The sequence below is a fragment of the Protomyctophum bolini genome, assembly GCF_963924005.1.
Source record: "Protomyctophum bolini genome assembly, chromosome: 10".
Lineage (NCBI taxonomy): Eukaryota > Metazoa > Chordata > Actinopteri > Myctophiformes > Myctophidae > Protomyctophum > Protomyctophum bolini.
The window spans coordinates 39155193-39171854 of NC_137871.1; the positions used below are offsets into that span (position 1 = coordinate 39155193).

Here is a 16662-nt window from a genome sequence, read left to right on the forward strand (position 1 = left end):
TACTATGCAGTCAATGGTTCAATTAGTCGCTTTTTTCCATGATGACTCATCATGACTGTGCCCCAAAATGCCTTATTTAGCTTCAAAACTAGACAATGGAAGTCAATGATATTATAATGTGTTTGTATACAGCCAATGGATACCACAGCTAAGGCAACCAGACAGGTCAATATAACCAACTAACAATCTATCCCATTCTCATAACTAGGTTACACAGCGAGCCTATAGTAAAGTACACAAACGCCTCAACAGCATGTGGAATTGCTGCACACACAGTATATGGGTTGCCAGAACTTGCAACATCAATAACCTACTGTCCTTGACTTGTGGTCAAGGATTGGCAGATTTAATTCAGTGGGATTTGTGCTGAATGCTGATGTAATGGTACAAGTGGTGCGACTCGTGTATTGATTCATTACGCCTGTCTGACTTTAGAAGGTGTCCTCACAAGGTGGTACAGTACCTTACAATTCCTCTGAATGCAGTTACAATGTCCTGCACGGAGTTGCAATGACTCATACAAGATGCTCAAGTCATAGAGGTTAGGTTGCATCTTGTGCTGCGTTCACCCTGGCAGATGCAAAAGATTCAAAGAGCTACACAGTGTATTTGTGTCTTTGTAGCTGAAGTTGAAACTAGCTCAACTTTTGAGTAGCTTTGTATCTTTGTTTTTGCAGCAGCTACAAACGGCTGGCGTCCATTGAAAATTAATGGTAGACTGTATCTTTGTATCTGCCCATGTGAACGCAACCACCTGACACATATGTGTTACGGTATTATAAGAATAGCTCAAAGCTACACTACCAGCAGCGAAGTCAAATATGAGTTAGTGAATGTCATGTAAGTACAGTACAGTACAGGAAATGTAATAAATCACACGGCACAAAGTCGCTGCGTGTACATTCAAGGTCCAGTTATCAGTCTGGTTCGTCAAATAATGGCACCTGCAAAAACAACAGCAACTAACTAACTCATGATTTCCTGAAACATCTAATGCCTCAGTGCTATGCAGCAACTGCATCAGCATGTACGTAGATTTGACTGAAACATGCAGAACGTGGCTTATTATTAATATAATTAATTTGACTAATCTCACCTGCAGAGTCAACGAACACCACGGTAAATGGTGAAGCAAATAGAGTGCAAAGAAAAACTAGAAGTGTAGGAGTGTAGATCTGCGCCCAGGTCGGATTGCCCACCCAGGCCTGTTTCAGTCGTGGGGTGCAGTCGTCAGGACACAAGGACGTGCAGTACTCGCACAGGACGCATACAGTGTGCACGTGCCGGTAGTTTACGTAAACAACAACCGAAGGTTTCTTTGTGCCAAGTGACATTTCTGTGTTTCTCTTGCTTATTCAGGCCTTGGTGGTTTGTTCTTCACACTCACCTACCGTCTCTGTCCGCACCTATCTCTCTCTCTCTCTCTCTCCATTATCTCTCACTTTCTCTCATTGTCTCTTTCTCTCCCATCTCTCTCTCTCTGCTTTAGCGCCGGCTTGGTGATGCAGCTAAGAAAGCCATCGGGAAGTTAACAACGAGGACAGTGAAGAAAGGGGATAAGGTAAAGACACATAACTCTTTATTTTACCTTTCTGACGATGTCCATCACACTCATTGACATTCATGCCTTTATCATGTTGACATAATTATTCAGAAAGTGTTTTTTTGTTGTTTTGTTGTTTATTTCTTTAATATAAAAAGCTTAGCCATCATCTACGTTGGCCTTCATGATCACCAGGTTCAAGGTTCAAGGTTATTTTTATTAGTGCTCTCCCCCTCCGTTTTGTCCACTCCCCGCGCATCTTCAGTAATCTAAAAAACCGAGTCTGTAGGTGCCTTATAACGGTGTACCTGAAAGCGACTGTAATTTACTGTCCCTATACTGTACCTCGACTGAACTTGGCAAACGAGCCTTCATGTGCACTGACCCTGCAACTTGGGATCACACACAGACTGATCTGAAGCTTAAGGACCTGATCAAGCTTATTATACTGTAGGTCTTTTGAACGTTTAATGTCTGACTCTATTCTGATGGCACACTCTACCAGACAGTGCACCTGCTTTCCTACCTAAATGTTGAGACAGTTTTTTTTCCCCATCAATTCCTAGTGTGCTGTTATTTCTCTTGCCTTATGACTCTTTTTGCAATTATTGACTTATTTCAGTTTTTTTGTGAATATGTGTTTTATTTTTATGTATGTGTGCGTTGCTGAAAATAGCCTATCTATATCTACAAGCTATCTACAAGCTCACAACACGTCACGCTGCAGTGCGTTGTGAGCTTGTAGATCGGCTATTATCAGCATGCAAGCAAGTGTAAAGTCAGGGATTACGACGCCATCGAGGCCCGCCAAAATATATTTTTGTTGACAAAATCAACTATAGATTTAGTCGACTAAAATCTTATATTTAGTCGACTATAACCAGACTAACTCTGACAAAAACATTTCAAAATGAAATAAAATATGACAAAAATATTTACTGTATGTTAAAATCAACACTGCCCCCCTCCCCCCCAGCGTGTGACCATGACGGAAATGACATGTGGAAGATGTCATTTTTCTCCCCCAGCAGCGTGTGACCATGATGGAAATGACACGTGGAAGATGTCATTTTTTTTTTCCATTTGGATGTATTTATAATTTATGGTTGTCACCTTCGGGCCCACAGCAGACTTAGACCTCCAGATGAGGCCATCAATGTGATAGACGAGAGAGAGCTCGGCTCGCAAAGTATTTCCACAGATGGCATCCTAAACGCTGTCATTTACTGTACCAGAGGATTGATTGGAGGGCGGGAGAGGTCACAGGAGAGATGACCTCATGCATGTCTAAAGGGAACTGTTTGTAATGACACGGATGGCCCATATATTGATCAAAGCACACGGTTGGACATAGAATTATTCGGGTATACCACGGGGAATCGGGGGTAGGTGTCATTTACAGCAGTGGTTTTCAACCAGTGGTCCGGGGACCACTGAGGCAGTCGCATGCAGTTAAATGATGGAGAACCAAATTGACCCTTATACAGTTTACAGTATATCTTTAACACTTATCTTTAAGCGTAAAACCAAATGGACCCGTAAGAGTCATTACGGTTGACCCTTTTTTACGATTTTACGCTCTCAATAGTTAAACATCATTCAGTCTAAACTAGTCTAAACAATTGGAGAATGTAGAACATTTGCCTGTTGTCTCTCCTAATGGTACCAACATCAATACATGGAATTGTGCTCAAAATATTATCCACCGACAACAAAATATACCTTAGTTTTGGGTCTGAGGCTAAACCTCATCAAATGGTGGTCCGTGGCTCAAATACAGAATAAATAGTGGACCTTGATGTGGAAAGGGTTGAAAACCACTGATTTACAGAAATAGCCCAGAGGCTGCGCCGAGAACAGATCAACTGTGGACAACATCCAGCAGGGATCATTTATTATTATCTATTAATACCCGCTGGGGAAATTATTCCATATACTCAGTAGGGGGTCTACATAATAGGACTACAGCTATAGCTACCACCAGTGAGCAGTGGTGGAAAAAAGTACTCAAATGTTTTACTAAAGTAAAAATATCAATAATACAATGTAGGAACTACTCCACTCCACAAGTAAAAGTCTGGGATTCAAAATGTACTTGAGTAAAAAAGTACAAAAGTATTGGCATCAAAGTGTACTTTAAGTGCCAAAAGTAATAGTGCTCATTGTGCGGAATGTCTCATTTCAAGTACTGTATATAAAACTCTTTTGAAAATAGAAATGTGTCGCAATGCGACACATTGTGAGCTTTCAAATGGCCATAATGTGTATACTGTAGGGCTGAAGGGGTTAGTGTATGTTCTGTCATAATAATGAAGATCTACAAAGTAACTAAAGTTTTTAAATAAATGTGGTGGAGGTAAAAGTACAACATTTGCCTCTGAGATGTAATAGAGGGGCACAGTCGGTAGTGCTGTCGCCTCACAGCTAGAAGGTCCTGGGTTCGACTCCCGCTGGGGACGCTGTTGGTGCCGGGGGCGTGTTCTCTCCTCCGAGTCATCAGTGCCCATACCCGAGGCGGGGTTGGAGAGTTTGTGTGGAGTTTGCATGTTCTCCCCGTGTCCCCTAGGGTAGGTACCCTCACAAAAAACACATGCAGTAATCCTGGTCTCTAAACTACCTCCCCTTGGCCAGCCGGGACGCCTGATGGAGGGGAAAGGAACTGGTCGGAATAACGTGCTCCTTCCACGTGCTACGTCCGGCCGGGGAAACTTCCCCCCTGTCAGGTGAAAAGAAGTAGCTTGGACTCCTCATGCATAGAAGGAAGCATGAGGTCAGTCCACTGCCCCCCCAGGTTGGCAGAGAAAGTGTAGCGCCCAGGATTACATTCGATAATTGACACTGGGTAAAAAAAAAAAAGGGTTGCAAAATGATTAACATTATTTATTTTTGAAAGGAGATGTAATAGAGTAGAAGTAAATAAGTACTGTAAAGTACAATTACCTCAAAATTGTACTTAAGTACAGTACTTGGTTACCCACTGCCAGTGAGTATTAGTTTATTTGTTGTCCGAGTGCAGACAGAAAACGAGGGTTGTGCTCTGATCACCAGTCCATCCCTCATAGGCAGAGCCTGGTCAAGGTCACAGCATCTCCGGCCATGAATAAAACATGGGTCTCGGAGAGAGCGCCACAGAAATTGAAACCTTCCATCTAGAGGAGGTCTGCTGGGAGTGATTGACCACACAGAGCTGAAGGTGCGGTTAGATCTCAGAAAGAGAGAGAGAGTCAGTGAGGTGAGAGAGAGAGAGAGAAGAGAAGGAGATCAGAGGAGCGATCATGTCGTATGATTTCAGTTTCTACATGTGTCAATCATCGTAGTACATTGTATTGGCATACGAATAGATGGATGGAACTGTTTTTATTGATACTCTAGGGGAAATTCTGCCGTAGGCATGAAAGGCAGGACAGATAGAGTAGAGATACTAGTAGTCAATACAAAAAAACAATGTAATTACATTAAAAAGGAAAGAAAATCAGATTAAGAATGCCAAATAGAAGTCTGGCTTGGCCATCTGCACTTGGACCGACCAGGATTAGCATACAGCAACATTATGAACTATTAATAGATGTGAACGCGACTCGAGTATCGATGTAATGTATAATCTATCACCAAGAATATGGGCATAATGTATGTGTAATATGACACAAGGCTGATGTATTGTCACCCCGAGTGGGACTATGAATAAATACTGTACAGTTTATGTGAATATAATAAGAAATACTATATACTGTACAAGCTAGTATAGATGGTAAAATATCTACAGCAATTAGCCTTAGAAGCCCTATAATTGTGATGCCAGTTTACATCCCCATAGTCCTTGAATTGATTGAGTGACTGATTGAATACTTGTTAACGGTTGTACGGTCCAGAAAAGGATAACACAAAAAGCCCAGGGGGGCTTTTTTCCATTGTGGTCTATAAATTACTCGTGACTGAAGGCGTTGGGAAAAAAATTGCAATGCAATAAAGTTACCAAATGATCGAGACTAATAATTATGACCGTATCTTGCAATATGTTATTATCCATTTATCCTTTAAATATCCAACTTCATGGATGAGAACCTGAGCCATGTGACAATTATTGTTCAAAGACACATTGTTCAAATGCACCGAGAACAACCCTGGCTTAGTGTGCAGGAAAGTGACATGGATAGTTAATTGTATTATATATAAGATGCTATCCAGATACGGTATGAAAATCCATGGCCAATGTGCTTTACCCTGTACCCTCTCTTTGTTTCAGCAACCTTTTCAGTTAGAAATGTAGGCCTACTGTACATGTACTGTACTGTGCCTTCAGCTGATTATTAAGCAGTCTGAAAGCTGTTCTGTCTGTGTTGCCTGCATCAGCTCTTATTTTCACGTCTCTTGTTGAACTTGCAGTGACTGTCATTTGTTGAATATCATTGTGTTATTCAATATTACACAAATGCTGCGTCATTGTGTACTTCACTCATACAGTACATGGCTATTTGGACACACAAGCCGTATGTTGTACCGTAACGTTCTGCTGAATCAAAATGGCTGACTTATTGATTGAGCACTCGGTGCCAACTGCCAAGGTCACCTATACAGTATCTACCCAGCATCTAGGACATTAGCCTTTTAATGTCAACATCATCTTGATCAACATGGTCGATGTTCAGCTCCTAAATGAATGTTCTCCTATCAGATGCTACTACGGTACATATATACACCAGTCAAATGAGTGACCATAGTTGGTCAAACCAGTAGCCAAAATACGTAACATTTTGTAATGTAATAATATTACATTACATGATAATACATACTAGGTCTAGGGTCTTGACCTGTATAACATGGCTGGATGTTTTCAAATCTCCTTTACCACCTACACCTAGCATGGCGCTTCAGGTTCTCTCCTCAGCTCCCTGCTCAGTCTGTAGAGGGCAGGGTTAACGCTGTCCTTGTTCAGATGTGCGTTACACACATTCGCTTTTATTTCATTCCCTGGATATTCACTCTAGACTCATTCTGCTTGCTGTAATCCCCGGCCTCACTCTGTATCGTAGGGAACAGCATTCATATTTAATAAGGCAGCCATTTGCAGTAACCCAGCGGGGACAGGAAACTGAGTCAAAGCCACCCCCACTGTCCAGCCCAACCCAAGGCGCTGATCTCACTCAGGGTCTTAAAGGGAGTCATCCAGGGTGTAATATGTCACTTTGTGTAATGAATGGGGAGGGAGGGGGGGGGGGGGGGGGCAGTGGAAGTGCGGTGGAGATTGGTTGTGTGTCCTGCAGCAGGGGGTGGTCCTGAGGTATTGATCGTGCCCCCCGCCATGGGGAGCCAGCTAATTCTGTCCCCTGGCGGGGGATGGGAGTGCAGCGGACCCGTGCTGGTATGTCCTTGCCTCTGAGGTAGCTTCTCCTCTGTCAGGAGAGACGGATAGCCAGCATCCATAAATAACTCAACATTGATTCACTGCATCCTCCTCTCCCTTCACCCCGCTTTCCCTCTTTCTTTCTTTCTTTCTTTCTTTATTTCTTGCTTTCTTGCTTTCTTGCTTTCTTGCTTTCTTTCTGTCTGTCCAAAATTACTCGCTCACTTACCGCTTTCACTCCCTGGCCCTGCATGGTGTTGCTTTATCTTTGATGCTCTGTTCCTCTGTCCCTTAATCTCCCTCATGCACTCCCTATTCGCCTCTTTCTTACGGTATTTTCTTTATCTCCATCACTCACACTACTCCCTCGCTGTAGTCCTGCTTCCTCGCATCTCTCCATCCGGCCACCCACAGTGCCCTCAGCCACGTCTTAGTCATTCTCTCTTTCTGTGTCTCCCTTGCCAACTATTATCACTCACCGTTACTCTCATCTCCCTGACTTTCTCTCTCTGTCTCTCCACCACTCTCCCTTCTTTTTATCTCTGTCACTGTTGTCCTCTCTCTTCTTGTCCTCTGCCTTACCTCCATCAATCCCTCCCTCCCGGCGCCCCCCACGGCGTGCTTGTCTTGTTGCTGACATGATGTACAGCCTAGTCTTGGCCGCACGCCACCTCCCGCTGTGACGCATGCCACAGTGAAGGCTGGTGACGCCAATAAGTTCCCACTCGGCACCGAACACAACGGGCATCTAAAATATCTTGAGCCAAATGCACTTCATTCTGTAATGTAGTCGATGCACAGGTCATAGAAAGGCAGGGATATATCGAGGAAGGGATCGGAGAAAGGTTATAGAGTACTGGAGTCCTGACGTCAAAGCCACACCCCCCTGTGTCATGGAGAAATGTTCCCATTCAGAAATCCCTTTGACTTTTCTTTACAGCGTGGCTCCTCAGAGGCGAGTGTTTCTGTCTGTCTGTCTATGTCTGGAGCTAATCGCGCTAACCGCTGCACTGATCAGCTCCAAATGTCTTATGTACACTGCCAGTATAGGCCACAGAAGTTTATCCACTCATTATGTTTTGTTCTTTTGAGGGGCACTAGTCTATGGACTTTTAATGTTTGTTTAGACCACTTTTGACAAACATAGAGGGGCAGCCAAAATCCCCCACTGAGCAATACTCAGAGTTTTTTAGCAATCTAGGCTTAACTTAGACAATGATTAGCTATTATTTAAACATCTATAGAGATTATAGACTGTCTATATTTTCACCATTTTTTGAACGTATAGACTGCCTATATAAAGCTGACCTCTAAAGAAACCTTCTATATACAGGTTTAATGTTTGTTTTAAAAACGCGCTTGGGGAAATTTACGTCATCTTGTCCCTAACACAAACCATTAACAATAAAGAGAATTTAATGTTTGTGTTGGCACATGAGTTAGACTTTAATATATTAGCGTCCCTCACTTCACATTGGTGTGATTTTTAGACTAGTTATAACCCATTTTTAGACATATTTTAGACATCTAATAGCCTGAAAAATGCTCAGTGCATAATGTATGACTTCAAATGAGGGCAAGGTTTCAGCCCTATCAGAGCCCCATGACTATAAAATATATATAAAAAAGGGGAAAAAAGTAGAAAAAGTAGTAGTAGTAGTAGTAATATTATTGCATTGCATCGCAGCCTTCCAATCAGCCTTGTCAATTATTCGACCTCATCCTGTACGTCCACTTACCACTAGTTGGTAGCAGCTAATAATCACTGTCATGTCACGTTGACCTGTGTTTGTTTGTAATTGTTCCCACTTCCCAGTGCACTCACTGCACTTAGTGCACTAGCAGCGCTGAGAGTTGGGATTGCATCATTGTATAGCATATAATGCTGCCTCCGAGTTATACCTTACAGTAATTTCAAGACAAAGTAAAATTGTTTAATCAAGCTGCTTTTGTGTATTTTTCTACTTGGCTGTGCTGAATGCTGTTCATGCTTTGAAGAAAGAAATAATTATTAATTATTAAAATGATGACTTCATGAACCCAGGCTTCCCGATCCTTAAGACCGCCCCTGTATGTGTTTCATTAAAAGTGTAAGAGCGAAAGGGTTGTTCTTTCAGTTTTTTCACAAACAGTTTGACAGGCTTTGCGGCTTGTCAGTTTGCGGTAACAGCTTGTTATCTTTGATGAGATGTGAAGGAGACACAGGATGTCTCAGAAAGCTATTTCTCATCTCCATCTGTTCTCTAAACAAACCACAAGCTTAGACAAGGCTCGTATTACAGGTATTTGGATGATCACCTTGTTTTTAACCAAAAAAAAACAATAAAAGCATAATGACATAACAATAAAAAATACATTAATTTAAAACAATGCTATAAAATAATGTAAATATTAGAAATATTAGCCTTCAATCACCCATTCATCCTGACACTGTGATGTGGCAACTTATGGTCTCTTCCTCTTCCTGTGGCGTGTGTGTGTGTGTGTGTGTTTTAGGAGACCGACCCTGACTTCAACCACTGTGCGGTCTGTATTGAGGGCTACCAGCTTAATGATGTGGTCCGCATCCTGCCCTGCAAGTAAGGCTATGTATTAACTCACTTTTGTCATTTATGAATTGATGTTGGGAGGGTCAAAATAATATCTTAGGATATTCAAGATACTGTAGAGGGAAAGCATATGTGTCATTATTGATTAGCATTAGCTAGTCAAAGATGGCAGATGTACAAGCTTGTACATGAACAGGAAACAAAGTGTGTTTCTTATTGTTGTGAGGATTTAGGTTAGACTTTTGGAAGGATAATCGACATACAATTGACCTAAGGTGATGCGCGCATACTTGTGGGTGAGGGTGTCACACAGTACATTTCAGATGAGTTACACATTGAATAACCCAGAAAGGAGCCTGTTTCACAAATAATCATTAGCCTGAATTAATCATTCTTTGCTTCCCTAAAATATTTTAGCAAGTTGTAATAATTTAAGCTATTCTGCTTGTCTTTTCAGAAATACTCTTACTTTTTCATCTTGAAATTGAGTTGAATCCCTATTAGTCTTTAGACAAATGGTGCCCATTTCCAAAAGCACAATATTTCATTTTTATTTTTCACTCACATACTAGTAACCTCTCCACCCATCCACTCTCGTTCCGACCTTCTCCCCCTCCCACATCCCCGCCCTCTGTCCTCCCCTCCCTTTGCTTCCTCCTCCCCTAGCTTCTATCCACCCCCGTCCTTCCCTCTCCTTCTCTGTCATGAATGGCCTCTCTCTACTGTTCTGATGTGTCCCTCCCCTACTTGACGTGTTCTGTCTGAAGACATGTCCACACTCATCTGTCACCTCCTCGGCTGCACCCGGCCTGTTCTCCTCCTGCATGTCCTGCACGTGAGCCAGCATGCAGGAGATCAGGTTGTCTCCACTCCTGCTGTTCTTCGCTGTGGTGTCACTGAGTCACAGTGGGGAAACACTTGATATGCAACCGTTCTAATAATAAACGTGAATTTGGCTGTATAATTGAAGATAAATTGACAGAAAGTCTGTCCCCGGTGTAGGATTCCTGGAATCTTGTAACGTCCCATCGTCCATTCCCTAGTATTGTCTGACTCTGCACTGTTAATGGCTGAGACGGATTCTAAATCACCATATGCATCCCATAATGCATTTCTTCCTCAACAGTAATGGTCTCTATAGTGAAAATAGCTCTCTCCACAGATTATTTTCCAGCCTATCAAACTAGACCTACCCCTCACCCACACCCCAACCTGGAAATGGTGACATGATTTGCAACCAGAACAATGTCCTTGAGTTAAAATGTCACTGATGTGCCACAGATTATAACTGTATTTCATTATTTTTGACCAGTTTCTACCTATTATAAACAAACTTCAGTGAAGCAGGATGAGCAGTTAACCCAAAGTTAGATAATTAGCATGAATACAGGTAAAAGATCAAAAACATACATCTCTTGGCTGCAGAAGGATGTGAAAAAGGTTGTCTGTGATGGGAGAGTAGAGGTATACAGTATAAGTAACCAACCAATTATGGCCTATCAGCTGTTCTCATGTAAATCCACATGAAAGCTAGCCTATTACATCCACTTTAGTTATGGAGGGGAGACTTAAGGCCTATTCATACTTCAGTATAAGGTGACCACCACTGTGTTTGGGAAAACTACAACATGACATCACGCCACTGTGATAAACTACTCACCCGAAGAGATCTCTCTGTTTTTACTAACCACCGTTTCGGTAGTCACCTAATCACCTAAAACTGGAGTATGAATATGCCTTTAGCCTGATTTTGGCTAATGGTTATATAGGCATATAGATGCCTCAGATGCCTGAAGAAGGTCTATGTGACCGAAACATTGCTTAAATAAAAGTGTTACTATTGTGTACGTGCAGACGGTGTGCAGGTCATTTTATTTTATTCTCTACAGCCTACACACCCCTCTCTGAGCCGATCAGGTTGGCAGAGAACCTTTGCAGAGGTTTGCAAAGACTTTGTTTCCGGCTAATGGATATACTGTATGAAAGGAGAGCCCGAAGGCAAAATGTGAAACTTTAGGTACAGGGAGTGTGCAGTCTTCTTTCTTTCTAATCTTTTTCTAATATATTTTTTAGCGCCTGATTTTTATAGCTCAAACGGGCTTTTCTGTTGAGTACTGTACGATCATTGACAATTCCACCCCACCCAAGAAGTCATCTCCAATCCAGTCAATTGTTGTGCTGAATATTTAGGTATATTTAACAACTAGTCCTATTAAGAATCCTACTACAGACCTTGAACACCTTTATTATTGCATTTTTTTGTTTCAACTTGAGAGAAGGGGTAAGGAGAGTAGAGTAGACTAGGATTAAAGAAGAGTTTAAACTTTAAGAAAGATTTGACATGATTATCTACTGACCATGTCCACTTAATATTAGAAAGCTAGTCTTAGGCCCGGACCGCTAGGGTAGCGGTCTGGACACCTAGGCTGTTGATGCAGCCTCACAACGTGTCGTGGGTTCAAATCCGATCCTGACGACCTTTGTTGAATGTCACCCCCCATTTCCTGTCAGTCTACTGTCCTATCAATGAAGGTATAAAAGCAAAAAAAAAAAAAAAAAAAAGCTTATGTAGGCTTTATTCACTTTCCAAAGCTCTCAGTGTCCGACAGTGCCTGTCGAACAACCTTTTTATATTGAGTTTTATGCTTTGAAAAATTACAATACCTGTAGCAGTCAGTACTTGCGGAGAGACATGGAAAGAGGGGTATACTGTATCATAACGAGCCCCCAAGCAGACATCCCCTCTCCCTCAACACAGAGTGGTTCTGGAGACCCAGACATGCGAGGGCCAGAACTCTCACAGGAGGAGGGCATGACCTCGCAAAGTAACATGCTCATTTTAGACGCATAGCCCATTCTGACCTGGCACCCATTTTGGTGTTAGCATCATGTTATGCTTTATCTATTGAAAAATAGCAGATCTACAAGCTCATAGCGCGCCACCGAGTGGCGCGCTACGAGCTTGTAGGTCTGCTATTTTTGAAAAGTCGAAGAACGACTGACATTTTTTTAGAATCTGATCTCAGGTCAGAATGGGTTCATCAGACCAGTGTGTGTCCAGTGGAAACCTCGTATGAATCTGATCTCAGGTCAGAATGGGATAGCTGCCACTGACCTTCAGGTGCAACCAGAACTGCACACACACAGACACAATTTTACTTCTCTGCCCTTGTCCGACAGAGCAGAGAGCCATCTGTCGCGTCCTGAGTCTCTAGCCTTGCCTTTAAAAAAAGGAGGGCTAAGGCCGGCCTACTGCTGAGGTCATCACATCAGTCATCTCCAGGGTGTTCTGCCCACCTGTTGGATAGAGGTTAACGACATCTGCACGAAACATGCTACAGTATGTCAAACATAGGAATAATCTAAAGCAGCAATTTGCTATCATTATAGCACTTTTAAAAGCTACGCAACTTGCTTTTCGGAAGAGTAAAGTTGTCATAAATAATCATTAATCAAATGGCGTAAAAAACAAACAAAAACAGTTGCATTACAGTACGTAATATATTACTAACGTGTTAGTCCCAACACCGAACAAGACACAGTCTATCGTGGGCTCCTGTGAGGTGTTCTGTATGCATGTAGCGCTGTAGCAGTATGAGCATTGATTGATTGATTGAATACTTAACAGTTTGCAAAAAAAGCACAGGAAAGCACAGTTCGATTACATTACAAGGTCTGCTAAGAGGATTTAAAACAAGAAAGCCTATGGCTTGTTTCCATTAGGGTCCTTACCATCCTTCATATTCAATTCATATAGGAAATTGGCATAACAGTGTGAGCTGAGCAGTGTTTGGTCTACTTTCAGGGACAGAGATACAGGAATTGTTTTGGACAGACAGAGATACAGACAAACCCTGTTCTAGACGGCTGCGTGACTTCTTCTGCGCCATGCTATTAAAAAAAACCTGAGAATAAGATCACTCTCTGCAGATTCAGTCTATGCAGGTTGTCTCTGTGCCTACAGTAAATATCTAAGACAAACCCTTGACATTGAGATCCACTTCAAAAAAATTGGTAGCCTTCTTGGCCAGAAGATTTATTTTTAATTTGTCTGAGTCTTTATTTGGCCCCAGGCCTATCGCAGCTTAGTCCGGACCAGCACAATGCAGTTCAATCCAGTTCGGCACAGATCAGATATTAGAGAAATTTGAACATGTGCCAGAACTGTGTGGTACCGGGCCTTGGCACATTGCCACCGATTATTTCTCATTCACTCTTGTCTCTTTTACACAACCAATCTAACCATTGACAGAATTAAGCACTCTCCCTGAAGCTCTGGGTACAGGACGTCAAGGTCATACAATAGCATATCCTGTTTAGCACACAGAGCATGATATCTGTGTGTTCCTGTTCTTTGCTCGTTTAACAGACTGTAACTGATCTGTAGCTGCTGTCTGGTGCCCGCTGTTAGAATACAGTCACCCCACTGCTGACATTGTTAATGGGATGATTTACTGGATCAAAGCCATTTTTGTTTTCTCTTGGAAAAGTGGTGCCCTTTCCGATTTTGATGAAAGAATTGAGTGTGCCAGTTGTATATGGATGGATCGAGTGGTTACAGGTTATGACTTAGATATGCATGCCTAAAATTTCAAATGTGAGTTTTACATACTATACTGAAAATGACTTGCCGAGAGCTAATAATGAATGTCTCCCTCTAAAATATCCTAAATTCCTAAACCGGTCTGTCTGTTAACACACAGGCTCCCAAGTGTTTAACCATGATTCTCCCAATTCTCTCACCCCCCTCCACCCACACCCTATTTCTATTTCTGCTTATCCTGCTCTCCCAGACATTGTATTGTAAACAGGCTTATTATTAATTCATATAGCCGTTATTTCAAAACACGCCTTGAAAGCAATAAACGCTCAGGGCCCAGGTCTGAATAGCACTTTGTCGTCAGTGAGGCTTACTGCCCAGGAAATACCACGTTATCCAGCCACTTAACAATATTGCCAGCTAAATATGCATGTCATACTTTGCTGCAGTTGCACTTAAGGACATTTATTTCGTGCAATATAGCAAGCACATTTTTCATGGCTGCTCAGGCTCATTTGTCTGTGCTCCGAAGATATCTTGATGATCCTATACTGCATGGTGTTCTCATCTCATTTCAGTACATTTATAAAATGAAGACATTTTATGTACAGAAAAATACTGTCTGCTACTTAAGAAACTGTTATAAAATATAATGCGCTCACAAAAGTGTAAAAAGGCAATGTAAGCACAAACGATTACAAGCATACATGTTGCTTGCATTGTACACTTACCTGCGTTAAGTGTATTATGCTTTAGAGAGATTTTATTAAGTACTAATGGGTTATTATTGTGTCACTCACTTACCAGGGAAGCTATTATGTTCAGCTATTAGGTAATGATTTATGAAGTACTCTGTGTATACAGTATACTTGCAACATTTCATATCCCATTCAGACTTGTGCATTGGGATCAGTGTATTGGTGTCTTTTTATACGTTAAATCTACCTTTTATAAGAGACAGCATTAGACAAAGTAATCCAGTCATAACAAGCCATAACATCATACTGTGTAACTTTAAACAATTAAACAAAATGCATTGTTGATAATCTTTCACTTCTATATTTTTCTATACATTTTGACAAATTCTCTAAACACTCTTGTTATTTGCGAGTGTTGGACTTATGCCAAATTGATGTAGCAACTGGAAATATACCGGACATGTATTTAGTTATGTAATTCAACGTTAATATAATTCAGTTTCTGACAACTTCTTGTTGCATCGGTTTTCTCTGTCACTACAGCAGAATTTTATTTTACCTGTCTGGGGCATTTCTTTTTTACATTTTCAGAGCCCTCAATAATTTTACTTCTATCATATCTCACCTTCACATTCACAAAGAAGGCCTTGTGCTGTGTACCGGCCCACGTTGGCTACCTTGCCAAGGGCGTTACAGCATCGCACAGAGTCATCGTTGTGTGCAGTTTCAGGATTTAAAGGGGGCAAGGAGGAGCTGAGCTCCCTTTGATGTTTGTTGGAGAATGCTAACATTGAATACTTTATGGACTTTAACTATGGCTATGGCTTTGTTTCTCTGTATATTTGTTTATTTCTCTCTCTCTCTCTCTCTCCTTCCACAGACATGTCTTCCATAAGATGTGTGTGGACCCCTGGCTGAATGAGCACTGCACTTGTCCCATGTGTAAACTCAACATCCTCAAAGCACTGGGCATCATGGTGAGTCACTCCTCTTCACTGACAGTGCAGTAACATTGTGCCTTGCTTTAATTATGCCACACGCATGCACACACACACACACACACACACACACACACGCACACACACACACACACACACACACACACACACACACACAAGCACACACAAGCACACACAAGCACACACAAGCTAGATTTTGCAGCGGAGATAAAAAAACAAACGTCATAACACTGAGCTGAACTAGGTCACTCTGAACAACACAGACTTCCTGTACAAGACCAAAGCACCATTTACCATGTGTTTTCTGTGTTCTTTGCATGGCTCTGTGTTCTTCTTTCTGACATGCATCTTGTTTTTCCGTCTGAATGATTGCATAACTATTTCACCCTGTGTGTTGTTGTGTCAGCCATTCTATGGCAGAACCTGCCACCTGCTGGCCATGTGGCCCAGCATTACAATTCATATCGAAGTCATTTTTGCTGACACTTCCATCCAGAGTGACTCGCCATGGGGGAGCAGGTCTGGATCCAATGTCTTGGTCAAGGACACTTGGATAGTTCTGTGCGTGTGCGTGTGCGTGTGCGTGTGTGTGTGTGTGTGTGTGTGTGTGTGCGCGCGCGTTGCAGCGAATAAAACAGAGTGGTTAGCTTTTATTGGTTTTATTGACGGTTATTAGTTACTTGGCCAGTGCTAAATTAGAATTCCTCACAGGGTGGTTTGTCTGTTCTGTGTAGCCCAACCTGCCGTGCGTGGACAATGGGGCGTTCGACATCGACAGGATAGGACGTAGTCAGACGACCAGCAGCCAGAGGACAGCCCTGGTGGACCTGTCCAGCGAAGCTTCCATCAGCCTAGAGCCTCTGCGGAACTCTGGGGCCCCCCAAATCCCTTCTGATGGGGAGATGACCCCTCGCACTGGGGAAATCAACATTGCTGTCACCAGTAAGCCCCGATACTCTATCATTGCTTTTTTATGTGGTTGTTTGTGTGTTTGATTTTCTGTTTGTTTGTCCATTCTTTCTTTGATGATTA

At 42.1% G+C, this 16662-nt stretch overlaps 1 protein-coding gene across 3 annotated transcripts in view; it reads left to right on the forward strand.

The window, feature by feature from the left end:
• The window catches only part of rnf130 (ring finger protein 130), a 55494-nt gene that overhangs the window by 33889 nt on the left and 4943 nt on the right, over window positions 1–16662 (forward strand). For all 3 annotated transcript variants that reach the window (XM_080774645.1, XM_080774644.1, XM_080774646.1), the window contains exons 5-8: window positions 1490–1561; window positions 9381–9463; window positions 15552–15648; window positions 16365–16572. In XM_080774645.1, the coding sequence (XP_080630771.1) occupies window positions 1490–1561; window positions 9381–9463; window positions 15552–15648; window positions 16365–16572 (460 nt within the window). The remainder of the gene's footprint in view (window positions 1–1489; window positions 1562–9380; window positions 9464–15551; window positions 15649–16364; window positions 16573–16662) is intronic.